Consider the following 23,721-nt stretch of genomic DNA (forward strand, 5'->3'; position numbering starts at 1 on the left):
TTGCATTCTGTCTATTGAAATATTAAGCTTGTAATAAATCTTTGTTCGTGAAAATCCACAGCAGAGAGAATCCTTCCAGGAATCCAATTTCTGCATTGCTTGCATCATCACTTCAAGGTCAGGTTTCCCTACAGGTGACTAGATGTGCACTACAGAAGGAATTTGGTTTCAGAGAGATCACTACACACCACTCAGTAGGAGGGAAAAAAAGGTCATAAAACAGGTTCTTGGAAAAATAAGATAATATGTAAAAAGAAAAGGAGTACTTGTGGCACCTTAGAGACTAACCAATTTATTTGAGCATAAGCTTTCGTGAGCTACAGCTCACTTCATCGGATGCATACTGTGGAAAATACAGAAGATGTTTGTTTTTATACACACAAATCATGAAAAAATGGGTGTTTATCACTACAAAAGGTTTTCTCTCCCCCCACCCCTGTAAGGAGAGTGATCACTTTACATAAGCTATTATCAGCAGGAGAGTGGGGTGTAGTGATAAACACCCATTTTTTCATGATTTGTGTGTATAAAAACAAACATCTTCTGTATTTTCCACAGTATGCATCCGATGAAGTGAGCTATAGCTCACGAAAGCTTATGCTCAAATAAATTGGTTAGTCTCTAAGGTGCCACAAGTATTCCTTTTCTTTTTGCGAATACAGACTAACACGGCTGTTACTCTGAAACCAAGATAATATGTAGTATCCTGCCTTTATGCATCTACACTTTGGGATGCAAGCACCCATGGTAACAGTAATCAGGACCTTTCAGAAAGCAATGCTCAATGGTGCTGCGTAAGCACCATTTTACAATTAAATATTAGGACCTGATCATATGAAAAAACCCATGGTTCCCACTTCTCACAGGTCCATTCCATTTGTACAAAGATTCCTCAGAGGACTCCAAAGAAACAGATGGTGGAGAAGAGCACTCTGAAGAGACAATTCCACACGTAGGTAACCTCTCTGTTCCCTGTGATAACTAGTTCTCTCTGCAGATTCCTTCCTTGGGAGATTAACTGGCACTATAATCCCTCAAGGGCTGTGGTAGTGGAGGAAGGGAGGCAGAGGCTACAGTGTTTTAATGACTAAGACTCTCCAATGAAATATTGTTACATAGAAGATGATCATCCAGCCAAGCTAGCTAGCTCTCACTTTTCTGGCAGCATTATAACTACCACAAAAGTGGTCTTCATAGACAGCCAGACAATGCCAAGATTCTCAAAAGTCGACTAGTGATTTTGGGTGCCTAACTTGCAAGTCCTTGAAAAAGTCTGATTTTCACAAAGCACTGGGCAGAAAGCAATCACCCTCCCAAAATCACATCTCCAACACCATTTAACCACTTTTGAAAGTCTTGAAAATCATGAATAATCCTTTAAGAAATTATTTCACATGAAAGAGTATCAAAAGAGAACCTACATGGACATGTGATATAGCCGACCAAGTGAACTGTGAATGAGATTCGATATGAGCCTTCCTTCTTTAGGTGGAGAAAATGGTCCAACATAATAGGAAATGAAATAGCAAGAAAAGCCAAAGTTTTACTGAAACACATGCAGCAAACTTATATGTTTTGATCCAGTGCTTTGGAGCGGAGCCCAGAGCTGGAGTGCGGAGCAGTGGAGCTGCAGGTTTTTGCCCGGAGCTGGAGCGGAGCCAGAGCACAGAAAATCTTGACTGCTTCACTGCTCCAGTTTTTTTTTTTTTTTTCCCATTTTCAATCCAAAATGAATGATATTTAGCAAGAAAGTCCTACAGGTGCCAAAAAGTTTCAGATTGTATAGCAACTGATATTAACATCTGCTTTACCACTTTACGTAGTATGTCACAGTTATTCTCACTTCGGCCAAAATCAAGATTTAATGTACAGATAAAAAATTACAAAGTTTTTTGGAGATATGTTTTATTAAAGAATCAGATAATTATCAGACATCCGGAAACACTGCAGACTGTTCCCACCCTTGTGCCAAGGTTAGGTGAGTATGTACTCACATAGATTAGTTAGCTAGTTAGATTAGTATGTGTTGATACTTCCTTTGTAAGCGTTGATCAATGAGACGCGCTGAGTGCTACGATTACAGAAAAGTGTGACGGAAGATGGTCTCAAGTTGCAATGGGGGAGGTTTAGATTGGATATTAGGAAAAACTTTTTCACTAAGAGGGTGGTGAAACACTGGAATGTGTTACCTAGGGAGGTGGTAGAATCTCCTTCCTTAGAGGTTTTTAAGGTCAGGCTTGACAAAGCCCTGGCTGGGATGATTTAACTGGGACTTGGTCCTGCTTTGAGCAGGGGGTTGGACTAGATGACCTTCTGGGGTCCCTTCCAACCCTGATATTCTATGATTCTATGATTCTATGCAACATTTAAGATATCACAAACAGGTATATTGCCAAAATAATAATGTTTTTGTTTACTGATATATTAAGATATCGCAAGACATATTAACCACCTAAGCTCATTTCTCACACAGGCTCCCGTTACCGGTACATTTATTCATTTGTACATGCACCCGTATCACTCTGGTGGACTTATTTTATATGTCATCTGTTCAACGGTCTTTTGGTAGTGTTGTTTGTCATTTTAAATTTACTGAAAAAGTCGCAGGCATATAAATATACAGTAAACAGTTTTGCATAAATTAGGAGTGATTTTTGTGATATATCCAGAGTGATTGGAAAATGTCCAACACAACTTTGGGGGTGAATCCTTAGGTCATTTTAAGAAAAAAATGTTTCTGTGAACACGTGTCCTAAATTCTTCCTAAGAGAGCTACAGTCCCTTCAAGGAGGCAATGAAAAGTTAATTTCTGATTAATATCTCAAAACCACTTTAATATAAAGTAATGAAATTATGTCTGTGTCTTAGCGTTAGTATGTGCTACCATATTACATTATCCAAAATTATTTAAACCATAGGCGTCTCGAACTGGCAGTTGGTCATTTTTATTTCATATTTCAAGAAAGGCTGGTCATTGATTTCCCCTGGCTATGAGCGGTAATATGTTCCATAATAAGTTGTTAATTTTTGGTTATTGTTTATTATGTTTAAAGTTTATGGTTCCAAAGTTGAAAAATAAGTAAAATTGTTTGCATCATTCTAAGCATCTAAGCAGATTAAAAATTTTAAACAGTTTTCTCGGAAACGGTTAATTATAAAAAATAAATTAAGAGTACCATTTTAATGCATGTTTTAGCATTAAATACTATTCCAGGGTCATATCTGTTAAACAGTCGAAGATTTAAAAAATATTAAATAAAATTGGCCAAGTCCCCCCAGTTCACAACACCTGTAGTTTAAAATAATTTTATTTGAATGATGTTGTATGATAGAACGTTAGAAATAAACTTTAACAAGAAAGCAGATTCAAATTGCAAGCACAGTCATTTTAGCAAAGAGAGCAAATTTTTGGATATATTTTTCTTTCATCAGGCTGGAAACATTATACAAGATAGTGCAAATAACAGGTTCAATCTTGTATAATCTATTCAGGCTGATGAAGCAAAAACATATTTCTGAAAATTTGCTCTCTTTACTAAAAAGGACTGTGCTTGCAATTTGAATCCACTTTCCCGTTAAAGTTTATTTTCAACCTTGTAATGTGTAGCCTCGTTACTTCCCAACAATTAATGTTGTAGAACAGCGATAGCACATACTAACACTACGGCACATACCAAATTTCATTGATATATCTATATTAAAGTGTTTTTGAGATCTTAATTAAAAACTTGGAAAATATTTTGAGTATTTTTATCACAAAATTTCATAAGAAAAACTAACTTCAATTTCTAAATAAAAATTTATATTATGTATATTAAAATACTTCTTACTTCATTAAAACTGCACGAAACATGTTAAAATATTAAAATATACTTTAATAATAATTTTGTGTGAAAAGAAAATGCGATCATTTTTGTCCAGAAAATCCAAAATAAATTCGAAGTACCTTAAGTGATTAAGATATCACAAGCAGGTACATTATAAAAAAAATGTAATGCTTTTGTTCATTGCTTTTTGAAGATCATAACAAGAAACATTTGGATGTGGTAGCAGCACAAGACGATTTGGCCATGGCTTCAACAAAAAAATCAGATCTGCCGCCCATGATTGATAGCTGATTTACGGAAAAGGATCTCAATGATGTCTTTACTTTTGAATTTGAAAAGCCCAAATTTGGGCTTTTGGGAAAAGCAAAGAAGAAATTGGCAACATGCAAGGTGGAAAAGGAAGTGAATGGCGAGCTCAAACCATGTAGCTTCAAGACAAGTGAAGCAAGTTCCGTGAAAAGTTTCAACCTTTGGCAGCATGTAAAACATAACCATCCTGAAAACTATGCGGCTCTGGTTACAAAAAAGGACCAGGAAGATGAGGCAAAACAGAAAGCTGACACGGCTGAATGACGTTCATCTGGCTCTTTGAAAACTCCTGGAGAAAAGTTTTTTTGCCGAGCTTCATCTGAAAAGAAACCCAAAATTGAGCAAACAAAACTTGACTCATATTTGAAGTCCACAAAGGTTACAGTCACCATGGATGCCAATACTTTCCGTGAACACCGCTCACTACCTTCAGGCTAAAGAACAAAGGATTCCAAAATATTGCAGGTGAAATGGGCCGGCAGCTTGGCGTTTCGACAGGGCACGAAGCGGTTTGTCATTTAGTTGTCAGCACAGCTGAGTCTGTTCGCGAAGAGCTCAAGAAAGCTTTGGAGAGAAAATTGTGCTACCTGAAAATGGACACGGCAACCCGTGGAAAGAGAAATTTCCTTTCAATCAATGCTCAGTACTACAAAAGAGGAAAAGATAAAGCTCTGATAAAAACCTTGGACATAATCTACGTTGAAAGGCGTCACAATTCTTCGTAAAAGTCAAATAAAAGCTATTTTAGAAAAATTTGGGATCAGTGAATTGCAAGTGCTGAGCATCTGCGTTGACAATGCAGCAAACATGAGCTGTGCCATCAAAAATTTCAGGGAGGATAATGAAACCATTGCTACCTCTGAGAACAGGGATGTGGACAGAACTGAAGCTATTTTGCCTGATAAAGGAACTAAAGGAACAGATGAAATCGAACTCAACATGGATGCTGTTGCGCAATGGGTTAATGACCCTAGCCTCATACTTCCAACATGGCTTCATGAGGACGACTCGAAAGTCCAACTGATGAGGTGTGGTATTCACATTCTCCAGTTGGCAATCTGGGACGGACTGAACAAAGAACATGAGAGGAAATTTCTGGCAAAAATCTGACAAGTCGTTGTCAAACTATGAACCTCAAGTATTCAAAGTGTTCTGCTTGGTCTACATGGGGTAACTCAATCATTGGATACTGTGACTCGCTGGGGTTCAACATTTGCGATGATTGATTGGCTTCTCGTTTTTCAATCTTACTGTGAACAAGTGGCTGCTGCTGGAACAAGAGAACTCAAGTTAACAAAAGCTGATTGGGACGAAGTGAAGAACCTGCGAGACCTCTTGGCAAAGCCAAACCAAACAACCGTGAATCTTCAAGCTGTCGATGTAACCCCGGGAGTTTTAATGAAGGAATGGAGAAAACTGTCAAAATTCTTGGAAGAAAATGGTGGACAAATTGCAGAACGAATTCTATCCTCCATGCAGAAAAGTGAAGAGAAGTTTTTTGACAATATTCATTTCCTTGCTGGAGTTTACGTTGACCCCCGGTATCGGATTCTTCTTATCTCAAAGGAAATACCAAAGGCAAAGGAAGGGCTCCTTGATATTGCTCAATGACTCGAAAAACAAAATCTATTCCTACATTTGAACTCTGTGAAAGGTTGAAGAAAACAAAACATAACAAAAGGAGTCAACAATCAAATTTGCGGCTTTGGAAAGTAGCAGGCTGTTCTCAAACTTCCGTCTCCACTCTGAACTTCTTCGAGCGTCCATCCCTGAGACGTCTTCAGCCATCACAGGGAAATGGAGATAATTCAAGCACCAATTCTTCAGAAGATGACGCCTTCGAAAAGGAATTGGATAAACAAGAAAGACGCTGGTGACTTTCTGCGATTCATAATTGTAATGAAGCATTATTTGAGAGAAACTTTCGGGAAGATTGTGAGGCGATGGAGTCTATCGGTAGACTAAAAGTTAAGTCTGTTTTTGAGGCCATTCACAGCTACCCACACTGCATTCAGGTTGCCTGTAGAATTGCTTCGAGCATGCCAACAACTCAAGCTAGTGTAGAGCGACTGTTTTCGGCTTTAAAGTTAATTTTAAATGATTTGTGGCAAGCTATGAAAGACAACTTGATTGCTGCAATAATTTTTTACAAAATTAATTATGAATGATTCTAGTTTGTATCATTGTTGATAACATTTAAATTGTTTTAAAAGTCTGAATAAAAATAATGTTTTTTCAAAATTATGGTATGCACTTTTTTATTTAGTTAAAAATTAATTTGAGTAGGAGCACGGAGCAGAGTCAGAGCGGAGCTGGAGCAGTCACTATTGGTGCTGGAGCAGAGCAATTCAAAAATGTGATTGTTCCAAATCCCTGTTTTGATCAGGGCTTCTTCAGGATTAACCAGATATGTGCTACACTCTACAGCACAGTAGGTGTCTATTGTCTGAGGAACCGATGATCCAAACTGCCAAATAGAGAGATATTGTGAATATGAATGAATGAAGCAAGGGTCCCGAGGAGAAAATAGTAAGTGATCACATAATTAAAGGCTGTCACGATGCATACCCACAAGGGAGCCAAATTAAGGTTGCAAAGGCAGCCTTAATTTTGGCTTTCTCTGAATTCTGAGAGCTTGACTTTGCAACTTTAGTAATGATCTTTTAATAGTTTTTAAAAATGTGTAGTGCATGTATTTAAGACTTATAGTGATAGCCATGTGACAAACTGCAGAGTCATGCAATATGTATAATTCTTCACTGTATTCTCTACACTCTCCATTTGTTTCTTTTAAAACATCATTGGAAAATACATGCATAAAAGCTGAGGTAAGATGATGTTACAGTTGCATGGTTAAGCACTCAAAAGTCAAGAAATGCCAGAGTTATGATTGTATGTGCCACCTTAACTCTGCCCCTTTGTGGGTCTGCTTTGCAACAGTCACGTTAGATCAGACGCTATTTATCAAATAATATTTTTATCTACAGTTGTAGAAAAACTGTACATGTGTAACATCTTGTAGTACTGTCTACTACTGTGTGCCAGAGCCCACCAAAATAATTTACCCCAAAGATACTCACTTCAAGTATACTTGTACAATGCATTGTAGTAAACATACAACAGAGCAATCATGAAAATTTGCTGTCATATATAGCCCCACTGAGGTTTGTAGCTATGTTACAGGGACAGTTTACTGCCTCCTCTGCCACTGACTTTCACCTAAAAAGGCTGTGCTGTACATGCCAAATTCACCTAACAAACAGCCAAATTCACCTAACTTGCTTCAGGTTTCTGTGGTGTGACCACACCAGTATAGGTGACGGGTATGTTCACAAAGGTCTATTAATCTAAATCATCAGCTAAATTAGCTTTGTAGTTAACCTCATCTCCTCCTAAATAATGCCTAAGAAAAGTGGTACTATTGATTGAAAGAAATGTATACTAAATGGCTTTCCAGCAGCTCACCAGGTGGGCTACTAAGGAGCCAGGTAGGTTTCCAATGGAAACCTGCCTGGCTGGTAGTGTTCCACCAGAACCCTACCTGGGTTTAATCAGACCTTTGTTGAAATCAAATGGCCACTGCACAACATTTCAATGTTGACAAGTCAGCAACTTCTGATTAAAAAATATTTTGTCAAAATTTTTCCTACATACTCTAATGCTCATCAAAATATTAAAATGCACACTTCAGAGAGAACAGACGTGGTTAGGATCTCACATTCTGGTTTTAATCAGTAGGTTAGGTTTGCACCAACTAATTATCACTTTTAAAATTAAGTGTTTCACACCAGACAGTAACAAGAATACTAGGTTTTTTAGATGAACACTATATTATTTAAGTTTTACCTCTTCCTGTTCATAAAGAAAATGTAACCGTTCAGTTGCGACAGTAATATCTGGTAAAACACATTCAGAAATAAAGATAATTTACTGCAAACTGCATTTTATCAGTATGTAGAATACCATAACAATATCCCCGAAAAGCAGATTTTGAGTCATGTAGCTGTGTGCAGAGCATCTCTACAGTTAGGCATTGCAGACATATTCTTCCACTGGGCGCAAATTAAAAAAAAATTGAAATTTGGAGAGCAAAAACAACACACACACACGCTGCTGGAGAGGGGAGAAAATAGGATTACCTCTTTACCCTAAAATGGGGATTACTACAGAAACAGCAGGTTTCATGACTTTCAGCACCTACTGGAGTACAGACTCCAAAACAGTAGGTTTCTTCAAGGGGTTGAAGATTTAGTGCGTTTCTAATAAATAATAAAATAAAGACAATCAAAAACGAAGTCTCTCCATCCAGCCTATTTTAGACACCACTCTAGCTTACCTCACACAACTGAGTAACTAGTTCCCCATTTCAATCGCTGTACCAGAACCCATTCACAATATATTAGCTGAGTTCCAGCACAGAAACAACTTGACAAGCCACAAGCTGAAGCAATATGTGTCAAAGAGATTGAATTCCACTTTCATATTAGTACAGAAGATGACAGTGCATGATTATTGCTTGAAGCATGTGGTTATTTAGGGGATAATGCTAGCACCTTAGCACCGGGCAGTAATGGAAAATGTCAGTCTCGTTCTCATTCCTTTTGTGACAGTCACTTGCGATGTGTCTTGTTACACTGCTAGGTCATCTCTCTCTTCAGGCACCTCAAATATCACCTAAGTTCAGAATACATTTTTGAAATGAGGACATTATGGTTTGTCCCTTGCTAAATAGCTAGATATTTGCCTTACAATGCATGAGAAACTGAATTTTACTCCGTTAAAATTAAAACATTAAAATTAAACTTGTGTCACAGGAATTTTGTTCTGTAACAATCAGAGTGAACACTGTTGATTAATGTTTTAGATGTGAAGTTTAATTCCTTTAAAGAAAAATATTTCAGTGATTCAGTGTTTAACATTCAAGGTGCTAAATTAACTTCTATTAAAAAATTTAAACTGAAGAATTTCAATGACACCTTCCTACTCCTTTTGATGACATCAATTTCTTCTTCACATAGTCTGGAGGTACTATCTTCTTCCAGCCACATAGTCTGGCCCACGGAATATCTGGCAGGGGAAATGCAAGCCAGCAATACTCACACTGAGGTCACAAAACCCCTTGCAGATTCACTGCAGTGGCCAAGTACAAGAATATATTTGTTATAGTGCTTGAAACCTCTTCTTCTACTTTCCCCTGCACCCAATATGAAATAATCTACGGACATAGGATTGGGGGGGGCAAAGGAGAAAAACTCAGGAACTTCAGCCCCCCCCGCCCCAAAATCATCTGTACCAACTGAGTAAAGGAGAATTTCTTCCATTAGCTATCAGTAGTATATGAGATTTTATCCTCTTTACAAACCAGTCCCCTAGAGGTAAGTATCAAACATATGAGTCAGTTTGACTCCATCCAGTAGACGGATAGTGGTACATATAGATAAGCTATTACAGTACTTTATATTTCTGAGCCACTAAATATGGTCCAAGTGAAAATGTCATGGCTGGGCACAAAACAGAAGAACACAGAAGATGCAGAAGTGACTTCCAAACATGTCTGTGACACACAGAGAGTTTATTTACCAAACTTTCAATGGCAAAGACAAAACAACGTATTGAAAAACAAGTTAATTGCTCACTATATTTCTTACAAACTTAGGACCTGATCTTGTATCGTGATGTGTGCAGGACTGTGGCCTTACATAGTAGTGTTAGTGCACAATGGCTGCTTTTCAGTGGAAGGAAGAGTTTATTTGCACACATGCACACACACACACACACACAAGCATGTAAAGCCTCAGAGTCCAATTCTTCAGAATGAATGTTTCTATATTAATGTATCATGTGACATTTTCTCACTTTCTTAACCTGACTGCTGCAATATAGCACTTGTCTGCCCAAGAGTCAGGTCTTTACAATGACATGATTTACATGCAAAGAGAATGGCTCACAACAGAGTTAAGAAGCAGAGTAGAAGAGTTTTAATAGCAAACCATTCGTGTGGATGAACTGTATGAACTGTGCAAGTCTCCTCTTCAATAACATGTCTTTGAAACTAAAATTTTTCTTTTACTTATTTTCAAAAGATCTTTATATTGGCTGGAGCCAACACAGCAATCACTATTTGCAACTCAGGCTTTTCAAGTTCAAAGCAGGAATTCTGCTGGTCTTAAGCCATTCCACAGACAAACTGGTTTGAGAGCCTACCGTGAATTATCTTAAAGGAGTGAACTTCTGCTTCCAAGCTGATGATTTGGATGTCTGAACACTTAATCACGGACACAAACTCAATCTACAAATTATCATTTATTTAAAAAGCTAATAAAATTCAGAGCTAAATTATTTAGTCTGGGAATTATTATATAAAACTGTGTAGGACCAATGTCATTATTTCTTGGGGAAAAGTGGGGCTTTTACCTTCATTAAAAAAAAAGGTGTGGGAGGGAACTCAGAAAATATAATTAAAAAATGCAAAAAAAGTCAATGTAACATGATATTATGTTTACAGTATTACTGAAAAGACTACTGTTATACAGATTAGATTATACAATAATATTTATTGTATGTGTTTTCTTTTTCCTGTTGCATAGGGTAAATCTTAAATATATATGTTCTGAATATGCACACAGTAAAACGGCACTAAAAAAAAAAAAAAAGAATGATTCTAACCCCTGTCAAGATTCCTTCCCCACTCTGAACTCTAGGGTACAGATGTGGGGACCTGCATGAAAACCCCCCTAAGCTTATTTTTACCAGCTTAGGTTAAAACTTCCTCAAGGTACAAACTATTTTACCTTTTGCCCCTGGACTTTATTGCTGCCACCACCAAGTGTCTAACAAATATATAACAGGGAAAGAGCCCGCTTGGAAACTTATTTCCCCCCAAAATCCTCCCAAACCTTACAACCCCTTTCCTGGGGAAGGCTTGATAAAAATCCTCACCAATTTGCATAGGTGAACACAGACCCAAACCCTTGGATCTTAAGAACAATGAAAAAGCAATCAGGTTCTTAAAAGAAGAATTGTAATTGAAGAAAAAGTAAAAGAATCACCTCTGTAAATTCAGGATGGTAAATACCTTACAGGATAATCAGATTCAAAACGTAGAGAATCCCTCTGGGCAAAATCTTAAGTTAAAAAAAGACACAAAAACAGGAATATACATTCCATTCAGCACAACTTATTTTATCAGCCATTTAAACAAAATAGAATCTAACGCATATCTAACTAGATTACTTATTAGCCCTTTACAGGAGTTCTGACCTGCATTACTGCTCTGGTCCCAGCAAAAGCAACACAGACAGACAGAACCCTTTGTTCCCCCCCTACAGCTTTGAAAGTATTTTGTCTCCTCATTGGTCATTTTGGTCAGGTGCCAGCGAGGTTATCTTTAGCTTCTTAACCCTTTAGAGGTGAAAGAGTTTTTTCCTCTGGCCAGGAAGGATTTAAAGGTGGTTAGCCTTCCCTTTATATTTATGACACCCTTCAAAATGTCTCTTTCAAGTCTCCTCCTCTCTACCAATTCCTATTACTGCCTAGGAAAATAATTCCTATCTATACACATTTTTCTTGGTTTCAGATTACAGCATTGCATAGACATATTGTGGGCAGTTCAATGGGTCATTCTCTAGTACTTCCTTTCACCTTTATTACACTAATTCTGATTATTAATAATTTATTATTTTTATTGTGGTAGCAATTCGGAGTCACAGCCAACATCAGGTCCCACTGCATTAGGCACAGTACAAGCACATAGTAAGAGTCATTGCCTGCCCTGAACAGCCTATAACTGAAATGGACAGGATAGACAAAGGGCAGGAGAAAGGATGTATTATCTCCATTTTACAGATGGTAACTGAGGCACAGAGAGATTAAGTGACTTGCCACATTCTATGTGATATTTCAGTCTGATTTAGCAGTAAAGCTTGTGCCATCCTTTGCTAATGTAACATTGCCCTTCCCTTGCTATTATACACAATTCCATACAATTTAAACTACAAAATTTGCATTTATGGTATTGTTAGACTCAGTCTCTCAAGCACTAAGGATAATTAAACATGTCATTTCCCACAGTAATAAAATAGCTTCCAGCAATTAATAACGTGGGATGGAAAACAAAATGGAAAATTAAACTGCTTTCAAAAGTCAATATTGAATGAAACAAGTTACACAAATGATATCAAATAAAAAATTCAATAGACGTTCTATGCCTTTTAGCTGTAGGTTGGGCTAGAGGACAGAGTTAGGGACATGGAACCAGGAACAAATGAGTGTCAATCCAAACTCCACCACTGACTCAATGTGTTCCTTTGGGAAAGTCACTTGATTAGAAACAGGCTTTCTATTCAAACAAAGGTTCTAATACTTATTTACCTCACAGAGTGAGGTGAAGATTGTTTTATATTTTCAATATTTTAAAATTTCTCCAAAGTCTCTATCATTTCATCTTTGTCATCCTAAGAATGGTCTCTCACATGAAGAGTCAACTTTGATTCTACAGGATGGAGAACTAAAATGCAGGGTGATCCTACACAGTTTTCTTTTTGAGAACCAATCTGACAGGCTTTCAAGAATCCAATTTGTGAGGCTTTTACAAAGTTTAAATTATTAAGGAGAGGGCCAGGGGTTTTGCTTCCTTCCCTAAGAGGTATGACTAGTTAATTGGCTGAATTTGTAAAGAACATCCAAAGAATTCAGGCCCAAATCTCACAAACTTACAGACATGCTTAACTCTGCACTTTGACGGTTTCAGAGTTGCAGCCGTGTTAGTCTGCATCGGCAAAAAGGAGGACTTGTGGCACCTTAGAGACTAACAAATTTATTAGAGCATAAGCTTTCATGGGCTACAGCCCACTTCATCAGATGCATAGAATGGAACATATAGTAAGAAGATGTGTATATATATAAAATACACACACACACACACACACACATAAACAGAGAAGGTGGAAGTTGCCATACAACTTCTGCACTTTGAGTAATCCCACTGATATCACAATGTGTAAGGTTAAACACATGCATAAATCTCTAAAGGACTGAGGCCTGAGGACTGAGGCCTTTGTGAACTCACTGGATAATCACACCTTCAAGGATCAGGTAACCTAAGAGCATGAGTTCAGTGGTACAATAATTCATAGATTTTTGAGGCCAGAAGGGACTATTGCAATCATCTAGTTTAACATCCTGCATTATACAAGCCACAGTACTTACCTGAATTAATTACTGCCTCAATTCCCATTGCTGTGGTTGAACTAGAACATATTTTTTAGAAAAATATTCAATCTTGATTTTAAAATTACCAGTGATGAAGAATCCACTGCAACCCTTTGTAAGTTTTTCTAATGGCTAGTTACCCTCACTGTTAAAAATGTGCACCGCATTTTCAGTCTGAATTTATCTAGTTTCAATTTCCAGCCACTGGATCTGGTTATACCTTTGTCCGCCAGATTGCTCTCCAGTTTTTGTTCCCCATGTAGGTACTTACAGACTGATCAAATCACCTCTTAACCTTCTTTTTATTAAGGTAAATAGACTCAAGGAACTAAATGTCTCACTATAAGACATGTTTTTTAACCCTATAATTATTCTTGTGACTTTTTCTGAACCCTCTCCAATTTTTCAAAATCCTTCTTGAATTAGGGACACCAGAACTGCACATGGTATTCCAGCATTGGTCGCACCAATGCCAAATATATATATATAAAGAGAGAGAGAGAGGTAACAAACTCCCTATTCCTACTCAAGATTCCCATGTTTATACATCCAAGGATCGCATTAGCCCTTCTGGTCACAGCATCGCACTGGAAGCTCATGTTCAACTATTATCCCCCATGACCCTACGTTGTTTTTTTTTTCTCCAGAGTCATTGCTTTGCAGGATAGAGTTCCCCAATTCTGTAAGTATGAGTAACATTCTTTGTTCTTGGATGCATGGCCTTACATTTGGCCATCTTGAAACATATATTGTTTGCTTGTGCACAGCTTTAACAAGTGGTCCATAACATGCTGTATCAGTGACCTGTCTTCTTCATTATTTACTACTCCACCAGTCTTTCTGATGTCTGCAAAATTTATTAGTGATTATTTTATGTTTTCTAACAGATTATTAACACAACTATTAAATAGTGTAGGTCCAAGAACTGACCCTACTAGAAACACATGCTTTAAACTATGATTTCCTCTTTATAATGACATTTTGAGTCCAATAGTTAACCAGCTTTTAATATATTTAATGTGTGCCACGTTGATTTTGTATCATTCTAGTTTCTTAAACAAAATCTAATGTGGCACCAAATCAAATGTCTTACTGAAAGCTAAGGACATTAAATCAACAATACTACCTTTATCAGTCAGACCTGTAAACTCATTAAAACTTTTTATCAAATTTGTTTGACAAGTTCAATTTTTATAAGTAACCATTTGAACAACTTACCAAGTGTTGTAGTGGAGTCTTCATTACTGGCAATCTTTTAGAAAAACATCTTGATTTAAAGCTATACTATAGTTCAAAATGGAATTAATTCAGGACATCCTCTGTCCAGTGTTATAAAGGAGGTTAGATTAGAGGATCACAATGGTGTTTCTGGCCTTATAAATGTATGAATAAATCCATGTTGATTGGCATTAATATTACTACTCTTTTTATTAATTGCTATCTGTATGAGCCATTCCATTATATAGCCCAGGATCAAAGTCAGGCTGACTTTACCTGGGTCACCCCATTTAGCCTTTTAAATATTGACACAACATTAGCTTTCTTCCAGGCTTCTAGAATTTCCTCAAAGTTCCAGGAGTCACTGAAAATCAATATTAATGGTCCAGAAAGCTCTGTGGCCACCTCTTTTAAAATTCTTGGATGCAAGTTATCAGAACCTTCGTATTTAAAGATGGCTAACTTTTAGTAGCTGCTCTTTAACATCTTTCTTAGTTACCATTGGAATGGAAAGAATTTCATCATATGATGAGAATATCATCTAGCTTTTCCTCCAAATACAAAACAAATTTATTGAGAAATAAAAATATTGAGAAAGTATCATTTATTTTATTCTGCCCCAGAGGAAGGCCAAGTTTGAATCAAGGAAAAGAGCGATGTTAGACTGAGGAAAAAAAAGTGCAAAAAACAGAAATACCCCACTTCAGCAGAAATGAGCCATAAGAAACAATGTCAGCAGGAATGGGGGTTTGGAGCTTTTCAGATGCCCTCCCCACTCCCCTTCAATATGGGGATGGGGGTGGGGGTAACTCACTCATGTCTCATCCAGAGGCATACTGCCATTTGGGTGGCAGGAACAAGGGGTATTGCTCTAGTATTTCTTACACAAATAAAGAAGGGAGAGGAATGAGCGCCTGAATGGGAATTTTGATCCGACTAAGAAACTTCCCTTTCCTCTGCATTGTCTTGTTTTCCACCCCCACACAGAACCTTATACTCTTTTTCCTTCCCTCTGGTGCTCTGCTAACGGTTGGCGAGGAAGAGTGAGAAAACAAAATGCTTGATCTCTGAAACACTATGCATAAGTGCTGCCGTGACAGTAGTTTATAAATATTTGTATTAAAGTTTCTCCTTTCATTTTTATGCAATGATAAAAACAAGCTAAAAAAGCTAGTTTTATAAAACTGCATGTTTAAAAAAACTAGTTCTATTTTATGTAGGTACTTATACTCCATCCATCACCATGGTACTGACCACTTAAAATGTTGAATGACCCTAATCATGAAAACAAACTGAATTAATGTATCAAGCAAAGTAATGGATGATAGTCATAAAAGATTTAACAGTAAAAACTGGCAGTCTATTTACAAGAGCCACATTTTTCCAGCAAGATGTCATCTTATCCTGCAGCTATTTTCTCTTGAAATGGACACACATCAAAACTGCGTGGATCTGGAGAAGTTAAAATCAGGATCTGAACTCAGTGGCTTGGGCACATCTCTGGCAGCTTTCTCAAGTGGTACGATATGAATTATTTCCCTGCATCCACTTTTTTACAGCTGGGATAGAGGCTTTGGATTAATATACTGGGATACATTTTAATCCCACAAACAGTGCTCCTCTCAGAAATGTGCTTACATCACTTCTGAGAAATCACTGGAGTCTAAATTTTGCTGGCACACTCTGCTCTGGCAAAGGACCCCAAAAAATAAGTGTGGGGCGAGGGTGTGCGTCAATCCATAGCTTACCTGTGCTGCTAGCTTGCAGCTGTTGCTATGTTGCTCTTTTCCAATAATAGAGCTCTGCCGGAAATTTAGGCTTGATCCACAGCTGACTGAAGTTAATGTAAATATTTCCATTGACTTCAATCAGCTTTGGATCAGACCTTTAATAGTCTAATAGACCTCTGATAGTGTGGCTGATGTTATTAGGCCCTACAACCTATCCTGAAGGATAACCCAACACTCTCACAAATCTTGGGAGACAGGCCAGTCCTTGCTTACAGACAGCCCCCCAACCTGAAGCAAATACTCACCAGCAACCACATACCACACAACAGAACCACTAACCCAGGAACCTATCCTTGCAACAAAGCCCGTTGCCAACTGTGCCCACATATCTATTCAGGGGACACCAGCACAGGGCCTAATAACATCAGCCACACTATCAGAGGCTCGTTCACCTGCACATCCACCAATGTGATATATGCCATCATGTGCCAGCAACGCCCCTCTGCTATGTACATTGGTCAAACTGGACAGTCTCTACGTAAAAGAATAAATGGACACAAATCAGATGTCAAGAATTATAACATTCATAAACCAGTCGGAGAACACTTCAATCTCTCTGGTCACGCGATTACAGACATGAAAGTTGCGATATTACAACAAAAAAACTTCAAATCCAGACTCCAGCGAGAGATTGCTGAATTGGAATTCATTTGCAAATTGGATACAATTAACTTAGGCTTGAATAGAGACTGGGAGTGGCTAAGTCATTATGCAAGGTAACCTATTTCCCCTTGTTTTTTCCTACCCCTCCCCCCCCCAGACGTTCTTGTTAAACCCTGGATTTGTGCTGGAAATAGCCCACCTTGATTATCATACACATTGTAAGGAGAGTGGTCACTTCAGATAAGCTATTACCAACAGGAGAGTGGGTTTGTGTGGGGCGGGGGGAGAGAAAACCTGGGTTTGTGCTGGAAATGGCCCAACTTGATTATCATACACATTGTAAGGAGAGTGATCACTTTAGATAAGCTATTACCAGCAGGAGAGTGGGGTTGGGGGAGGTATTTTTTCATGCTTTGTGTGTATAAAAAGATCTTTTACACTTTCCACAGTATGCATCCGATGAAGTGAGCTGTAGCTCACGAAAGCTTATGCTCAAATAAATTGGTTAGTCTCTAAGGTGCCACAAGTACTCCTTTTCTTTTTGCGAATACAGACTAACACGGCTGTTACTCTGAAACCTCTCCAGCAGATGTCAGCGAAGCTTTGCCATTTTATGGCAGGGCTGACAAGATTTACACCATTCCCACATGGACAGAAGTCAGATGTAGAAAAAAGAAAACTTACCTTTCTGCATCTTCTATTTACCAATCTTAGTCATTTCTAAGTACCCAGGAGGGTTTCTACTGTGCAGGTAGGGACCCTGCATTTCATGAACACAGGGTCAAAAGAAAACAACAGGTGTGTGTGTGTTGCGGGACAGAAGGAGGCGTGGCTGTGTAAGGGAGATTCCAGGACCTGCTAGTAGACACACCTTGGCTAGCTTTTAAAGTGCTAACCAAATTGATCAAGAAGTCCTTGTCTTTTTAACATTTATTTTTTGCAGTGCTGATGTCCTGTCCCTTAATAAGTCTTTAATGACCCCTTGGCCCAGCTCCACCTGCAACCATACCCAGCATTAGTTCAGAGTCAGTTATCAGTTTAAGAAATGAATCAGCTTTTTACCCTCATATTGTCTCCCTTTAAGGTCAAGGGACCTTAGAAACAAGGAGGAAGAGGATATTACAGCTAGAGATGGGTTGGTGTTGGGTGACAGATAAAAAGCAGCTGATAGCTTATGTATGCAACTCTGGAATTCTGTCCCAAGGAAACATGAGTAAGTCCAAACCCAGCTATGTTTAGAAAGAGCTGCAAGATGCATCCTTTGCCTAATCCTTCTTAATTGATTAAATCCTGATTTCATAACACAGCCAACTGGTAAATTTGCAAGGAGCAGGAGCGCATGGTGTTTGGTAGCTGTTAGTGAGATCTTAAATGTTTGACATTCACTCTAGCAAAAAGCCCAGAAACAAGAGTTACAGGTGATCAAGAAGTTTTCAAAAACAAACAGAAACTTATAAATATTGGTGTAATGTGGGCACTCTGCAATGACAAATGTAAAAATTCAATATATTCAATTACAGAATTTCAAGTGAGTCGTTATTTTATTCTAATAAAAGTGTCTAAGCTGTAAATAGCAATAGAAATGTGAAAATAGTAAATCAAACACAGTAAAATGCTCAAAATGTATTACAGTTCCTCCTTCATATACTATAAGCCTTCTAATTTATTGATATCAGATTTCTTCAGTATACCAAGAAAAGGATAAAGATTTTGCTTGAAATCTTAAGATTGCATTTAAGATAGAGCAGTAAATATTCTCTCTCTGGACCCTTAGAGAATTTTAAAACATTCCATCAGATTAAAATTACTGAGAATTAGCCTTTTGCTTGTATTTTATTCATTTTTTTGGAAGAGTGGGTAAGTAACCCATAAAGGAAAAGACTCTAGTTCTTGAATTATGCAAATATAAAGGAGAAGTATCCTCAACTTGACCCTTCTGTTGCCAAATTTTCCTGTTGTCCTTCTGACAAGTACCCAATTTTGCCTCCAGCACCTTCTCAGAAGCTCACCTCCCTGAAGTACCAAGATGCCAAATTCTCCTGGGCCCTACAAGACAGGTTCATTAGCTCCAGCTACCAAAAATCTCCAGCCCCACTCCATAGTCTTCAATAGGACAATCAATAGTAAGAGAAGTGTAACTATTTGCAGGCAGTCAGCCCCCAGCACAAGTGATTTTTAAACATTTCTGGTGGCCCTACTGCTCTATTTGAAAATTGCATACAAATACTTAAAAAAAATAACTAGTATGGCATATTAACCCAGATAGCCATGAAGAGCTAGGCCCCCAAATGCACCGATCTCTGGAGCCTAATTTTAAGACTTAAAAGAAAATGAAAAAACACTTTAGATTATTTTCTTTGTTCTACTTATTCTCATTATGTGCTTTTTTGCTGGTGGGAACTTCAGCAACATCCTGGTATTCTTTGTATTCTGTTTTCAAAATTAATAACATGGAAATCACAAACAAACTCCACATTCAGAAAAACAGAGTGGAAAACAGCCCTGATCTTGAACCTTTAACTAAAGCCAAATCTTAAGTCAACACTGCACTATTGAACAAACATCTGAAACAGTTTTTGTGACTCAAGGCGGATTGTCATTGATAACTAGTCTCTGTGATTGATAGTTATCCTGGTCAATAGTAAAAAAAAAATCAATACATATGGTTCCATTTTCAGCTTCAATAAAGTTGTAACCAGAAGGGAAAATCTTCATCCCTTTCCTTGCTTTATAAAAAACCCACTGACATAAGTTTACTCAAAGGGTTTGGAATGAAAATCAGATCATTTTCCCTTTGCTCCACAGATCTCCACGTATTACTGAAAATCACAAACCTCACTGAACTTCAGTGAAGCAGGAGCACTACCGACTGTGTAGATATATTAAGTTCTGGACAGACTGAACTGTTGACCTTCTTTGCCACTAAAATATCAGTTAATGATAAAGCTCAGCTGTTAAGAGTTACTTAGAAGCACCAGCCAACGTTAACAGAACAATTTCTAACGTACAATTGCTAAAGCATGCTAAATGGACAATTTAAAAATACAGCATATTTTATTTCAGCCTAACACAGGAAAGACAGATTGCACACATGCTCTGAGGCCAGATGATATCCTCAAAAGGAAAATCTCACAGGAAGACACCCTTGCCTTATTGCTCAGTTAGGTGTTAGGATTGCTTCCTATTAAAACAGCATCACACTTCCTTTTATTTTAAAATGCTTATGTGAGCAATAATACAGCGTAGTTATACTGCAGGAATCACCCACTTCAGGTGCATTGTGAGGAATGAGATGAGGACAAGTGCCCTCAGTCACCAGAGGCATGTAATTACCTCTCACCATATACACCTTGGAACACATTACTGCTCCTAGCAAATAGCTATAACCTGCTTAAAAATGAAAACAAGACTGGACCTGTGCTCCAAGGAAGGGTCATTTTAAAAAGAAAGTCTAGTTCTGATTAGTGTGGTTTATATTCTCATCCTAGTTATTTAAAAATACTCAGTTGTATCATATGTATGTCTGCTGAGTATTTAATTGCCCACATATGGGTGTAATCTGGTATATTATATTTTCAGTATAATGCAGTCACTAAATTTAAGCATAGGAAAAATCATCTATCAAATTCCAGCTACGCAAATAATTTAATTAATTTTGTCTGGCACCTTATAAAAGTCCTCCAGAAATCATTAGTCACTGTTTAAACTCACTGTTCAGAAGACGCAACTACTCGTTCAACCACTCTTGCCACCTGATAACTACATCAGATGCTTGATGCCCAAACTTGTGCGATCGTACCTCAAATTCCACAAAATGTAAGATGTTCTGAGGTGAAACACAGTCTACTCGATCAACAGCGTATTATTCCGAAATGTCATGGCATTTGTAAATTCTAAACCAACAATGTGTAAAAATCATCTTCAATCTCCTTCCAAAATAAAGCAACTGTTTAGTCTTGTGGTAAAATAGCCAATAGCATTTTACTAACATATTATTCCTGATAATTCAATGTTACTTATCACCAGTACTTAGAGCATAAACATTTAAAACCCATCCAGTGAACGTTCAGTAATGTGTTTCTTATCCACACAGAAAAGCAAGGTAGTTTCACACTGACATATCAAATACAGTGACTGGAAATAAATGATATTACGTGGGTAATCCATTATAACTTGTTTCAAAATTGAACCTAAAGCTTACAAAACATACAGAAAGACAGAACTGACAAAAGGGGAGTAAAGATAGCTGTCTTAATAATAAGCAGTCTTGTCTGAAACAAAAACTAGAATTTTCCAAAACAAGGTACTGCAGCTAGTGGAATATAATACAGCATAGTAAGCCACCTGACAAGCGTAGTAAGCCACCTGACAGTCACCAAGCTAACACTACTAGCAAAGGATATATCATACTGCTAGCTATTTCATTATTGGCTTTATTCTTGCTTTTTAAATTTTTTTTTTTTTGAAGAGGCTGATATTGTGTTGTTTGCTTTCTAACAGACACACACTTCAGATAGATGTTTATACTGATTTTGCAAGTTTTAAAATGACCACATAGTTGCAAAAGCCCAAACGAAGCCCTCCTGGAAGAGAAATACCTGTCTTCACTATTATGGAAGATGGATGAATGGAGCAAAGACCTGGAAATCATATTCTAATCTGGATCCTGTCAATGACTCACTATATTACCTGGGGAAAGTAACAACCTCCCAGGGCCTACAGTTGCTATCTTTCATTAAAAAATAGGTACCTGTGCTATTGTGGCATCAAAACCACTGCAAGCTATATTGCTTATTGTTTTGATGTTTTAATATTCAAATCAATCATTACTTGCACAAATGTTTATCACATTAAGTATTATTTTGATCAGTCATTCCAACAAACTCATCAAGAATATATATTTTATTTTTTATAAATGTGTGTATTTTCATGCTTTAAAAATTATACCACTTTGCTTCCCTTAAATTGGCTAGCTAAAGGGATGTCAGGCCTCTAATATACCATGACCTCTCTCCTCTTATCTTTTTCATATTAGGCAGCCTTAGTTTTTCACATATTAGGAACAAGAAAGCATACCCACCTGATGTCTGGGAAGAGATTCTAGGTTGTGTCGTCTTAATAAAGAAGCTGCTTCAAAATTTCTATATTTTTGGAGCAATGTCTAAAATATTTAAGAGAATTGAACTGACACTTTAATCTAGACTAGACTTCAATAGCTGTTATCTGACCTGAGACAGACGCATGAATCCTTTCACTTTTCAAGAGAGGTATATAGTAAATTAGAAATAAGATCGCCTATTTCAAAATTGCCTGCAGTTTCAGAATTGCTTTAGGCTGAGAGCTTGTTTGTTTAGGGAATTAAATAAGCAGAATGCTTCAGCTCCCAAGAAATGCAGTGTTTAGTTTAAAAATAAAACAGTATCAATACAGATGGTCTAATTTTCTGGAATATAAACTCACTGACCTGGTCAAGTTGAGCACACTTATGACATTAGCTCCTAACTCTGGCGTTGACCTTTTTCCATAGTCACTGAACAGAATGATCACACATACTAAAACAAGCATTAGAATAACCTGTCCAGTTGGAATCCAGGCCTAATTTGTGAATGGAGATTTCATTCTAACACTGCTCTCACCACTATATAAATACAGAAGACTTAGAATTAAGCTATGTGACTGTCATTTCTTACTACATTTTAAAGTAATTTTGAATAGCATGTTTACCAGCTTTTTTGTTTACATTTGTCTTAGCCGGGCTTGTCAGCTGACACATCCTGGCCAGCCTCTCTCAGCTCGCTCCTTTTCTGCCAGGGCATCTTTTTAACTGATCAGGGTCTTGCAACCTTAGCCTTGGGAGACTAAAGCACCCTAGGTCTCCATGAAGCCAGCTACGTAAATTCTCTCACCAATTGATGGCTCAGCCATTGTTTTAACACCACTGAAGTTGGGTACTGGAGAGGCTGTTTTGGTAATTCTTTTACCTTTCCTGAGTTCCTTAACAGCCCTCCATTAGATCGTCCTTTGATTTAACTATACGCATTCAGATATTTTGTCACAGCTTCCTAGCTTCCACGATCAATACATGGAAGCTTAAGTAAGTTGACCGCAACAAGGTGGGACAAACAGAATATGGGGGCCAAGCTGGCATAAGAGCTTTCAGACCTTTGGTGGTACTGGGGAAAGGAGAACAATTGCTATAGTAACACCATCATTACAGTGAAAACAAACTGGCAAAAAAAAATGAGAGAGAAAGAAAGAGAGACCTCACCTGCACATTTGGTTCTGGTGATAAGCGGTGGTCCTGGCTGGCCTGTTCCTCCTTCTCCTGGCCTGGTAAGGAGGACACGAATCTCATACTCAGTGTCTGGGTCTAAGTGCCATAGCTTATAAGTTGGTGCATTTACAGCATGGGTTTCTGTCCAGGTCCCAGATGTCATCCGGTACTCCACTTCTTTCAGAATTATAGGCCCATCACCAATTATGGAATTAGCATTCAGCTGAATCAGCAAATACGTAGGCCCAACACCAAGTAACTGGGGAGGTGCTATTGGTCGAGGTGGTTCTGTAAAAAATTCAAAAATACACAGTGAATAAAACCAAACTTAGAAAGATCACAATATTATTAATATATGTACAGCTAAAGGCCTCTTCCAACAAGAAGTGTCATCCTGCAGTTGTAGAGATGCCAGAACTGAATGGACTATAAGGTGGATAGAAAGTTGGCTAGATTGTAGGGCTCAATGGGTAGTGATCAATGGCTCTAT

At 37.7% G+C, this 23,721-nt stretch overlaps 1 protein-coding gene across 20 annotated transcripts in view; it reads right to left on the reverse strand.

Annotated features, from left to right (window-relative positions):
* The window catches only part of PTPRK (protein tyrosine phosphatase receptor type K), a 577,439-nt gene that overhangs the window by 191,260 nt on the left and 362,458 nt on the right, over window positions 1-23,721 (reverse strand). For all 20 annotated transcript variants that reach the window (XM_037894772.2, XM_043542882.1, XM_037894762.2 and 17 more), the window contains exon 7: window positions 23,226-23,519. In XM_037894772.2, the coding sequence (XP_037750700.1) occupies window positions 23,226-23,519 (294 nt within the window). The remainder of the gene's footprint in view (window positions 1-23,225; window positions 23,520-23,721) is intronic.

The sequence above is a fragment of the Chelonia mydas genome, chromosome 3, assembly GCF_015237465.2.
Source record: "Chelonia mydas isolate rCheMyd1 chromosome 3, rCheMyd1.pri.v2, whole genome shotgun sequence".
Classification (NCBI taxonomy): Eukaryota; Metazoa; Chordata; order Testudines; family Cheloniidae; genus Chelonia; species Chelonia mydas.